Consider the following 12,814-nt stretch of genomic DNA (forward strand, 5'->3'; position numbering starts at 1 on the left):
CAGTCAGTGGCTAAGTTGCATTGTGGGTAATGTAGGCACCAGGTTTTGACAAGGAAAAAGAATGTGTGAAGTAAAAAGTTGATATCTCCGGTTCTGCTGCATCACTTTTGAACATTCGTTTGTAAACTGTCCAATTAGCAGCAATTAGAGGATATATTGCTCCTTTTAAATGTACAAGCAACATAGCTACTAATTTTAGAAGTGACAAGATGCCGTGCTCCATTATTGTTTAATATTATCTTGGTTGATTTCAGCCTCTTTCGGAGCGTATGTACTGTTGATCACGAGCTGCAAACTGGGTCAGGAAGTTCACTTCCAGACATTGTTTAGGTAGCATTTCCTATTCTGGTTGTTTCTTTTGCATTCATGCATTCAAGATTTCTTTTCTTTTTTGTTGTTTTTGAGTGAAAACAGGAAAGATGCTTATGCAAATGCTCATCATATTTTTATGCCAAATCTGAAGAGCGAATGCATTAAATTGAATAAAACCACTAAAGTCTTGTCCTGGAAAATGATGTGTGCTGTGACACTCGTGGGTTTTCTGAGCAAACTGAGTACTTTTGAGTGGTTTTAATAAAAGGTACTATACTGAACTCTGCTCCTAAATCGCCTTCAAAGCTGCCAGGTGTGCTTTGTTATTTTCACCCAGGTATCACACATCAAATGACAGCGTGGTGAATCAATAAGGCTGCGGTATTTCCGTATAGCTCGAGGAAACATCACTGTGCTTCCAACTAAACGTGCTGGTCTACAGTACGTCTGCATACTGTCAGAAGAGATAACCAAGGAGAAATACTTTAATTGAAGCAACAGAGAGCCACGTTTTAAAAAAAAATAATAAAAAAATACTGCGGGTATTTTCCCCTTTTCCAGGCTGTCAGGCACAATAAGAGGCTGGAGCTGCTGTGAGGATAAGTGACAGAGGGTTTTCGGCTGTAATAGCTCCTGGATCTGGCAGCTCCCCCCACATAGGTGCCAGAAAGAAGAGAGAAACTCAATCTCAATCAGCCTCTTCTGTAATGAATATTTGAATTAGGAGCGAGAGGGTAAGGAAAGGTCTGTCTTTGGATGTGTGTGTGTGTGTGTAAAGAGTGCAGAGCAGGAGGGATCGTATGAATTTATTCAGGTGACAGGTGAGATGAAGAGGTCTGACCCTCAGCTCCCTCAGTATGAAAACCAGGCAGCCAGCGTTCATATGAGAGATGACAGCATTTATTTATTTGGCTCTTAATCTGGCCAATAGGGATGAGAAAGAAAAAAAAAAATCTTCTCTACAAGGCAGCAGAGATATCCTCTGAATTCTGTCTTCAGGCTGTGGTGGGGACCAAATAAAACGTTTGATCATCTGCGTCTAAATGAGACAACTCTCCATATACAGTAATTATATGACGCTTTCCACATACTGCTCAACACCTGAGCCAACAACTGAAATGTGTTTCTTTGTAATGAACCTTCACAACGTTCGCCAAAACTTAATAACAGTGGTGGGAGATTCTTTCCCCCCTGGCAACATGTACTGTTTGTTGTTTTGGGTCCCTACCTGTGTAATGAAAGTGTTGAGCAGTAGATCTGAGGCGGGCTGTGTGGTAATTGCAATGTGGGAGCTCTTTGTTCTGGCCGAGTTGGTCATTTAGTTTTCCTGCAGAAAATAAGCTGAGGCTGCTGTTATTGCAGCAACTTTTATTGCTTCTTTGTCGCGTCCATTAGTTTGTTCACTCTGCAGTTCTGCATACACGAGTGTGTGAATCTGTGTACGGGAATAATAATAGATGTGATAACTTTATTCTCTTTAAGTGATGAGACATACTTAGTGCAGAGATTATATGCATCATCTGAATGTTGGACCTGCTGGTGGCAAAATTAGCGCAGTGATGTGAGACACGATGTTTAGAGCCTCCTCCACACTAAATCCACATTCTGCAAGAGGGCCAAGGTGGTGCCACTCTTTGTTTTCAATAGGGATTTATTTATTTGTCATTATTCAAACATCTAAATAACAGCCTCCAACATGAGGATTTGCAGATGCTGACGTTATTTAGGGACTGAAGAAAGATATTCAGTCTGTTCGATAATGAATTCCAAGAAAAATGTAGCGCTGTGTACAGTACGACATAAATAAAAGTGTTCCTGAGCCCATGTAGTAATATCTTTCTGTACATTCACGTGTTTCACAGAGTGGTGATCCACAGCCAGTCCCTACACAAAGACTAGACACACACTGCTCAGTGCGAGGTATGAAATAATAAAGGTTGCGATGGAAAATAATGAAAACGAAGGTTGAAAAATAGTAATGGACAGTCACCCACATGAAGAGCATCCACTAGGTGCCAGATTTGTTATACAACTGTGACCTCTACTCTTCAGAGAGAACCATGTTTTCTCAAGGTGAAGGGTTTTTAAAAAGGGAAGCAACTGAATGTTAAAGCTGGCGCACCAGGAGCAGTCGATTCTAGTGGCCCTGTGGAGGCCGTGAAAGAAAATAAACTTTGTTTTAGCGGTGAACAGTACAGCCAGACCAACAGAACAGCTTCTTTCCTCAGGCTGTTGGACTCATTTCATCCTCAGGTCTCAGCCATAAAAAGTCATTTCCACCGTTTGACTTATCTGATCCACTATTAAGTTCAGACAGTTTCATGACCAGTTAAAAGTTCCCTGCAGTACTTTAAGCTTGTTTTAATAGCTGTGTTAATGCATCATCATAAAAATAATACTTTGTTCCTTGTGCCCATACACACGCACAGGTTGTGATTGTTCAACAGGTTCAGAATAAGCATATATTTAGAAAAGTCGATGAAGATGATGAGGTTTTGTCTTCATGCTGTATTTTTCAATTGCAGATGATCAAATCCTGTTTTATATGTTTTACAGTGTCCCAACTATTTGGCATCAGGGACGATGAACCATGGACAGACCGCTCAATAAAAGAACTTCCACCTCTCTGTTTGACGTGGACCCGTAACACTCATCATGTACTGGACCAGTTAATTGGCTCAGGTGAAGGGTCTCCTAAAGTGCCTGAGGGATAATAATATGCAAGCGGGCGTTCTCTGCAGAACTTCTGAGGCCCGAACAAAATAGTAATTTGTCAAGTCATGTGAAATGAAAAGCAGCGCGAGGACTTAAAAGCGTGACTCACAGACAGAGCAGGTGAGATAAAAGCAAACGGCACTGAGCCGGACAAAAAGAGGTGAACAAAAGTCTCAAATGCTGCAACAGCACAGTAGAAAATCTGCTGGAGAACTATAATTTTTTGACTTGTAACGCATTAGCTGACCTCTCCATGAAAGCTGTCAATAGTGGTATTTTATGTAGCCAGCTTTAGTTCATGTTTAATGCAAGATAATGACGAGTTTTGTAGGTTTGTGAGCAGCAGTCGTGACAGAAAGGCCCAAATCTGCCACTACCAGCAACAGGGGGTGGAAGACCACGGTCAGGGATCAGGCTGGATATGAGTGCTGGTCTGCGGGGGTGAGGTGTAACTACCCCATCCATGACCTGGTTTCAGCCCTGGTGCTGCCTGATAGCATAGTGAGCCAATGAAAAGCAGGCAGTGGAAGAATGCCTTGTATGCCTTTCCTGGCCTTTCTGCCATCTTTCTCCCCCTGTTTAAAGGTCGAACGAGTTTCTTTTTGAAGACTGCCCATTCAAGGAAAATTGTATCTACCCTCCCTCTGGACATATTATAGAACAAAGTGTTTAGTTGAACGCACTATTGAGCAAACTTTTCTCCAAAGGTTAAATATAGGGGTGGAAATCACTGCAAGTGAGGCCAAGTAGCGTTTCTGAGTTCTGACTTGTACCTTTGCCTTGTTTTTTGTTTTGTTTTCCATAATTATTCAGCTCCAATTCAGATGTTTATAGTCAGTGGTTGGCTTGTGCCAGGCTTAAAACTCTCTCTGCACGAGGAGAAATTCACTTCAAGCACCGAGCCATTCAAAAAGTGTATAATTCTGTATAGTTGCATTACAAATATAGAGATATTTGGTCAAAAATATTGTGATTTTTTTAATTTTTCATGCCCAGTCAAAGCATTTATGAAATTCTTTTGAAGACACTTCAAAATATCGACGTGTGCACTGGACAAAATACTTCTATTTTGCACTTGCTTTGAATGTAATATTTTTTTCATCACAAATGATAATATGAGCTCAACATATTGAGAAAAAAGTTGAATCTTGGAAAAATATTCATGAATTTCAGAATATATTTTGGCATTTTTCCTCTTTTGCTTTAATGACAGCATGTACTCAGGCTGGCAAGGACTCCACAAGTTTGTGGCCTTGTCCACACTGAAAGGGATATTTTTACCCTCCATTTTTTAAAAGAAAAATCCTGTCCACACAATATTTTAAACAACAGTTTTTTCACACATATTTCCTTCACTTTACCTTTCTGGCACACCGCCCAAGGTGCTGTGAAGAAACCGAAAGCAAAAGGTGATCCATTCGTGTGGACAAACGGTGAAGTGGAGTCGCTGCTTAGCGTCGTAGCAACGGGCATGCGTAAATTGAGGCGTGATGTCATTGTTTCCCCCTAAATAATCTGTTTTACATGTACATACGATACACAGAAAGTGGAGCTTTTAAACAAATGCACTACAGAAAAATTTGGTGACTTAAAAACTCTGTTTTGCATGTGGATGAGAGGCCACAACATGCAGGAAAACATTTGTTTTGTGAGATATTCCTATTAATGTGGACAAGGCCTGTGCAAAAGTTGATGACCCATGCTATCTCAGTATGATCTGACAGTGTTTCTCAAAGCTTCTTTAGATGTCACAGAATATGTGGCTTTCTGAGTCCTCGGATCTTGTCATGATTGAATATTTGTGGGGGCACTTAAAGACTGAGAAAGCCAAGCATGCGGTGACATCACAAGAAGCTTTGTGGAGCACTGTCAAATGATGCTGGGATAACATGAGTCAGCAGAGTCCGTGCCAGCTCAAGTGCGTGCTGTCATTAAAGGAAAAGGGGGAACTTACAAAACACCAAGATATTCTGAAATTCATGGACATTTCTTAAAGAATCAACTTTAAACTCCCGTTTTTAACTGATATTATTACAAGATCATTTAAAGGCTGTCTGCCCCACTGGTAACCATTCAAACATGGTTGACAGCATGGATTTGTAAGGAACTGTTGAGCTCCATTTGCCACATGACCATGTGTCGGCGAGAACAGAGTGTGTCACAGTTTTTCAATGTGCTTGGTGACAGGGAGAGGCGGGAACACAGCAGGGGAAGGGACAATTATTTGCTTGCAGACAGATTCAACAGGAAATAGACATCATTTGTCCAAGCAGTGTTGTTCACAGTTAAAATTGTGTGCATATGTCTGTATTCAACACTCATTTGCATTCTTGTCTGCGAGCTTCAGCTCAGACTTTTTGGCAATGCATGTAGCCAGTGAGCCTCTCTGAGGGCAGTTGTTTATAGCTGGTTGGCCATTGTCTCACTGTGCAGGCTACAGCACAAATGGCGATCTAATTGGAATTTGTTCATAATATCGATTGTGCTGTGGCACTTCCGAAATTGAGTCGTTAAAGGAGATTAGCTGCTACTAAATAGTCCCTTTTATTAAGCAGCAGATGAGGAAGGACGCAGAGGAGGCTCTACATTAGCACACAGATACCATCAACTCCTGCTGCCGCACCACCGTCAGCTCGCTGGACTGTGCATCGGAAAAAACACATTAGCCAACGTTCCCCGAGAGGCTGCAGGGAGCAAGAGTAGAAAGCAGCCTGATGAACAGTTGATTGCAAACATATATAAGGCTCGGTTCTAAAAATGTACCATGTTGCAAGGCTGTTCAGTCCCAGTAATGGTGATTTACGAGCGCAATGTGAGCGCTGAGCATTACTGTGAACAAATGTGTGTTCCTTCTTCCCACACTTTAGCCCTGAGGCTTTGTTTAGATTTAGTGCAGCGAGCGCGCTGCAGCTGAAAGACGATCCCCTGAAGTTAGCAAATATCCTGAAAGTCCATAGATAAATGTACATGTACAAGTGTGGCAGAATAATTGCTTGTTTGGAATTATTTTTGTAGATTTTGTTGCTTAAGGTTTTGCAGATACATGCAACAGGCTTTCAGACTGTGTTTACTTGGATCATGTAAGGTCGCACTCCTCTCCTAGCCTCCGTCCTCGCCTGTGCATTGATAAACGGCTGTTTAGAGTCTGAATGGGAATTCATTTAGTCTCCCTCTTGCTGTCTGTTGAAGGGAAAATTGTTGTCTAACTGCTGAATTATTCAAAGGGAGACATCTCTAGGCCAGCTTGACTGAAGATATTCTGGAAATGAGTGAAACTGTGCTAAGCCAAAGCAGAATATCAGATTTAGAGGGCTCCTCCTAACACAATTTACTCTGGAGCTGAAGCCTACCACTACCTCTGCAACTTTTTCTGTATTTCTTGTTTCCTCCTCCTATAAACTTCAACAACACAAACACACACAGACAAAGAGAAGTGTGTGATTTCTCCCTCGGTCCTTATTTTATTTACTGGTGATGTGATAGAATTTCTTTGTGGAGAAAGGTGACTTTCACCCGGGCCGGTGATAAATTAACTCTGACGGGAGAAGTGAGTGTGCCACCGTTGCAGTTACTACAGCCTAATGCAATTGATGAGGGAACAGTGAGAGGTGTGGCTTTTTTCACTCACAGTCCCCAAGAACAATAAGAGACTGTTGTTGGTTCCTGTTGTTTTTCTCAGGGATCTAAACCACATAGTGGTCCCTCGAGTGACATTATTTCTCTTGATTCTTTGTATTTTCTTCATGAAACGCCTTTTCGCCGCAAAGAATTGTGTTTTCCTCACGAACCCTTTTGTTGATTTTGAACTGTGATGCAATTAGGTGTCAGTAATTACACTAGAGTGCCATTAAAGAAAACAACGCAGGGTCAGGACCCTTGTCTGAGACGTGCTTTGACCTTATTGTCTGCAGCTTTTTTAATGGACTAGGTGTTCACTAACTGCATCATTCTGGTTTACCACCGTCAGCTCGTTAATAATTTGAGGCAAGCAGGAAGAAGAAAGAAAAAAAAACAACAGTACCCCAGACTTATTTGTCCCTTCCTGTGTTTTGCTGGAAAGCTGGCCTTGGATGAGCTGCAGGTTTAGTAATGAAGGATGACAGAAAATGGAAACTGAAGTGTTTTAAAATAAAGCAGCAGTAAAATAAATGTTTTTCAAATGTGACCTTCAGTGACAGAATTTTAACTGCCTGTACAGTAAGTCAGAGTGGAAACGACTGTATTTAGATCAGAACAAGTGTGTGACCTTGTTTTTGACATCACTAAAAGCAAAATAAGACTTTCAAATTCGCTCTTCTGTTTTTCAGTGCTTGGTGGCCAAGAGTCTCGTGGCGTGCTGAGGAAAATCAGCGACATGCTGGAGGTCATTATGAAGAGGATGGATGCTCTGTCCAAACTGGGTAACACGACAGACACCCACAGGCTGGATGAGCTCAGCTCAGCCCTGGACAGGTACAGCATGTTGGTTTCTAAAGCCCGTCAAATGTGTTTTTTAAAGTAGATTTAGCTAATGCAACCTGCTGTCATGTAGGGTTGCTGAAGAAGGCAGCATATTGCCTGCACTAATGTTCGAAAATTGCAACTGACTGTTGAAGAAAGTGCTCTTTTCGACTTACTCTTTAAGAGTAATGGCACGAAATGGTTCAGCTCATTTTTGCCAAAGGAGTACTTGTCAAAAACTGTATGTCAGGCAAAGTAAGTAAAAGACTTGATGAAATTTCTATGTCCTCAATGTCAGTGTGGCCCACTCAAGAGATCATGGAAGGAAACTTCACCAAAATTAGTGTCAGCTTTCAAGTCCATTATTGGCTTTGGAAGCAACACCGCACAAAATAATCCCCTCACAAGATCCACTAAGTTGCGGTTCCGGAGCTTTTGATCATGTCACATGATGTTCATCAGCAGCAGAATTCACCTGTTAGTACCAAGTTTTAACATCGACACTTTCATGACAACTGTGAGAAGGATAGTATATGATGGAACGTTCCAGAACTGAATGGACCTCATGGATATGAATATGACAGGTGGCCAATTCTTACATATCGCACCTTTTTAAAATGGCAGGGTTTTATGTTACGTTACTCTATTTAACAATCTAAAATAATCTGCTGTTAGGAGCCATACTAAATCATTCCTGAGGTATTCAGTATGCAGTACACAGTGAATAGTCTGTACGGGTGCTCTAGCCTGCACAGATGTGATCCAATTACCATGACGCACCGCCTTCTGGTGAGAGACAGCCAGCCAAAAGGACTCTATTAACTGATTCAGGACATTTATCTTTTTAAAATCAGCAAAACTAAAAAGTGTTGTTGGTCATCTCGTCACGTGTGCCAAGAGAGATGCTGAAAATAAGCCAGGGAAGAGCAGCAGCTAACGGTCTGCAGAATATTAAGCTCAGCTTTCAAGTTCAACCTGTGTGCTATAGGTGAATTTCACTGGCATGGTAATGGTAAGATAAGAAACGTGGGAGGCTGAAGAGGACTGTGTGAAGAAAGGAAGCGGGCCAAGTGTAGAGCCCTGGGGCATCCCTGTAGAGCAGGTGCATGCTGTGAATAGAGGCTCGTTCTACTGAAACCTTGAGTTGAAGATGATGATACATGTAGAGAACAAAGCCAATCCTACTCTTTGGGCAGCTGGAGCAATGAAAGAGACTGTCATATATATATATAAAAAAAAAAGAAAAAAACACAGGAAGAGCAGGGGTCTTGCTGGACAAGTTGAAGCTGCCAGCCCCGAGTTATGGGTGCTCTGCTGTTGCCGTGGCAACAGACCTTTTTCTTGTGAGCCCACCTGCTCCAGGTTTGAGGAGGAGGAAGCTTCCTCATGTTTCTGCCTTACCCTTCTGGACATCACCTCACAGCCGGGAAATATCTGTTCTGAAATCCTACTTCAGTCGAGCCTGCACTGCCACACACAACCTACACGACACACAGCCACCTCCGATGATACATGAGCATTGTCGTAGCATTTGCAATTTACAATATGTCTGGCTGTGACTCCTGCTGACTGCAAATAATTAGCAGTGACAGAGGAGGTGCGACGTCACACCTGACCTGACTTTCAGGAGCCTAGGGGGAAACATATATTGTACTTTGACCAAAACTATGCACATAATGACTTTTATCTGCAGTTTGATATTACAGAATTTAATTCCCTCAAAACGCCCTGTGGATATCCTCTCAGTCATATTGTTCTAACAATCATTTAATTGGCCTCACAGGGGCTGAAGTGGAAATGCTACGGTGACAAAGGCCAAATAGTTTTGAAACCAACTCGGTGGTTAAATATATCTCATTCTGACATTACATACACATTAAAAAAACTCTGTTTGGCTCAGGGTCAGGGTTGACCTTAACGGTTATCACGCAGGAAAAACTTTGCCCACCTGGTGCGTTGTTTAAAAGCAATTAGGTTGTCCTCTAGCTCTTCAGCAGCTGATAGCCTCTCCAGGGTCAGGAGAGTCCCTGCACTGTAAATATGCGATGGCTCCTCGTGACACCACAAATTTCTGTCTGCAGTACCAGACAGTGAAAGCTTTTGTGCAGCTGCATAATAATCATTGCTCTGTGTGTGTGTACTCAACTGTGCTACTGTATGTCAGCGTGTCTGCGTAATTGCCAATTAATTTGCACTGACCTGCTAGTCTGAAGCATACAAGCGAAGGTTTGGCTACCACTTGCCTCCTGGGCACAATGTGGAAAAATGAAATTGGGGCTTAGGATTATGTTAAGTTATGCGTTTAAGCACAGTTAGATTGCTTTCCCCTGGAACACGCACAGAAAGACACGCTGCCTCAATGAAATCAGTTTTGCTTCTTGATCTGCATCCGGCTCAGAACTGCAGTTCCATTCGTTGGTATGAGTTTACACATTCAGAGCTGTTTAATGAGAAATGTAAATCCCAGAAATAATACGACGCAACAAGAGAGGCTCATTAAAATGATTAATTTAGGTGTTTTTTCATGTAAAACAGGGCAATGTTGGTTGATTGTAACAAACAAACACATCATTAAAGTTTTGTGTTGATGTGCAAAACTTTATTAAGTTTAGACTTTTCTCTCCAGTGTCTGTTTGTCAGAGGTTATCCAGTTTGTCTGAATACGTGCTGAATCGTGCAGAGACGAGGATCACACTGCAAAGTTCTTTCCACCAGTTTAATGGGATCCACCAGTAACTGCTAACATAAAGTATTAACAAGCTTTCCTCTTGCAAACTGCTCTCTGTAAAGCTCCACCAGCAAGTTTGAAAATGAGCTGGTCTAAACATCTACTTGAATGGACAATATAACATGATAGAACAACATTTCTTTACAAACATTTCCGCCAAAATAAAAACCTTCCTTCACCGCTGGATTTTATTTTTTATCGAGCAGTGAATCAAAAGAATCCTGCAGTGTGTTTGGCTAAGAGAGCTTACAACTAACTGCGCTAATAGCTTACAGCAGAGCTAAACGCACAGCAGGACTGAGAATTTCTGTTCAGAGGAACATGAAGCGTTTAATGTGACAACACAACAAGTTCAGTTAATACATTTACTGAAGTACTCTAGCTGAGTACAGTTTGGAGGTGAAAGTACTTTGAGTTTGGAGTTTTCACTTAATTTGTGGCTACATTTTGTTTTGCCAAACTTCTGTCTGAGATGAAAGTAACCAGATAGGAGCAGTGACCAGGTGGTGGAGGAGCAGCTTCAGGGCACAAAGACCTCAGTACAAAGACTGAGATGACCGAGACTGAGACAGAAATTTTCAGAAATTTGGTGTCCTATTCACGTTTTCTTAACTCTGTTTACAGATCACTTCTGTGGTGAGTGATCGACCCCAAAAATCCTAATTGGTGCGCCCTAGTTGTGGCGCTACTACCTGTACAATGGTTGCACCAACTTCTAACAAACAAAGTCAGGCTAACATAAGCATTTTTTCTTTTCTCTTTCGGACATCTTTTCTGATGCATTGCATACATCCATGAACTAGTAATGGAGGTAATTGCTGTGCATTACTGAAGCCTCTTTCCTTTGAAGGTTCATTGTTACACAGAAAGATACATATGGTAATAAGCTTGTAGAGCAGTTAATGTGCCATGGGCTTGTTTCCGGTAAGACTGCAGATATAGAAGCAGGTCTTTGAATATATTGTGATGAAATTAGACTCTGAGGTAAGATGAAACTTACTAAATCTGAGGCTCTACTGAACAAAGCTTTAGATCATTTGCTGTTGGTCTGTTTCTTACAGCCAAGCTACAGATCTCCAAAATCTCGGAAATTCAACACTGTACTGTGATGTATTTTGCAAACGCTCCACTACTCTTTATTCCCTCTGTGTTTCATTTGCCTCTCCATAGTAAATATTGGTTCCTGATTGTATTGCCGACAGCTTTTAGGCCACAGAGGTCAAGAGCGGTGAGACAGATTTGCTAACAGCCTAATTGTCTTCTGTTTTTATCTCCCCCAGGGACCTGCTTTAATATGCCGACTTACTTTTTTTCCTCAACAAATAAATTACTTGTCAGTGTTTAAAAGCTTTTTCGATTTCACGCCTCAAGTTCTTGACAATTAGCAATTTTTCCGCCACTTCATGCTCGCTGTGATGGGTGGAAAAACAACAAATACTTCTGAATGGAAGGGAGCTATAAAAGAAATGTAGCATTTCGTTTGAAAGCACCTGATTGCAACTTGAAGAGCATTACAAGATGGTTGATGCTGGCGTATTTTTAGATATTCTCTCTTCCTCTTTGTGTGTGTGTGACAGGATTCAGCCTATAGGGCTCGTGGAGCGGATTCAGGCCATAGCCCAGAACATGTCTGACATGGCGGTGAGGGTGGAGCAGATCCTACAGCGCAGCATGGCCAACAACAGAGGTACGATTTTATAACACCCCTGGAGAATACAAATATATCTGCCTCCCTACACATGACCCCCTCCTCTTCCCTTTCCTGTCTATGTCAAATCCATCCAATCTGGAGACACTTTTCCCCTCTGCCCACATAAGCCTGACTGTCAAGCCTGGATCCAGTTGAACACTTGAATGCACAATTTGTGTCTAACGTGCGCTTGCTGGCTGATCATACAGAACATGACAGACATTATTCATGGCACATCACCCGTTCAAATAGCAAGCCACCGTTTGTGCCCCGTGCAGAAAGGTGCTCCTTTTTGTTCTTGCCAAATCATAACCACACAACATGCAGGATGTTTAAATCGTGATGAAGAATTACTATCTTGTTAATAGGATCCGGGCTTTCTTTATTAGCCTCCATCCTCATTTTCTTTATGGGACATCAGACAGTTTTCAATTCCTCTCTTGTATCCACTAGGTTGCACTTTATGACCGAAAACTATTCAGCTCACCGTCTCATTAAAATGCCGTCAAGTTAATTTGTCTGTTGTCATAATGTCTGATATAATTTAAATAAGGCTGATCTGAACCCGGTGAAGTTTTGACAGCGGCAGGCGGTAGCACTTTTCATTGTGAGAGGTCTGTCGTTATCATGCTAATCAGACAGAATGGCTGGCAATTATTTGTCTGTGATTGTGCTCTTCGCCGCTTGGCAGGATGCTGGCGGAGGAGCTTGCAACTGCTCCTTTAATTAGGCCGGCTAGTGTCGGGCTTCAAGGAGAAGAAAGGAGGGGAGAGGAAGGAAAGAGAGCAGCAGAGAGAGGAAGGAAAGATGGGGAGAAAAGGAGAAAGAGAGGAAGAAAGAAGGAGGGGGATTATGATTTTTATGAATCACACTAATGCAATCTATCTATAGTAAATCTTGTGAGCGGGTTGAAGAGACTTGAGCCATTC

The 12,814-nt window shown here is 41.9% G+C and overlaps 1 protein-coding gene across 1 annotated transcript in view; it reads left to right on the top strand.

Moving 5' to 3' along the window:
• LOC141018954 (alpha-1,6-mannosylglycoprotein 6-beta-N-acetylglucosaminyltransferase B-like) overlaps nt 1–12,814 on the top strand; it is a 68,625-nt gene that overhangs the window by 12,196 nt on the left and 43,615 nt on the right. Inside the window, exons 4-5 of the mRNA XM_073493708.1 lie at nt 7,335–7,479; nt 11,773–11,882. Coding sequence (XP_073349809.1) covers nt 7,335–7,479; nt 11,773–11,882 — 255 coding nt within the window. The remainder of the gene's footprint in view (nt 1–7,334; nt 7,480–11,772; nt 11,883–12,814) is intronic.

Source organism: Pagrus major, chromosome 23, assembly GCF_040436345.1.
Source record: "Pagrus major chromosome 23, Pma_NU_1.0".
Classification (NCBI taxonomy): domain Eukaryota; kingdom Metazoa; phylum Chordata; class Actinopteri; order Spariformes; family Sparidae; genus Pagrus; species Pagrus major.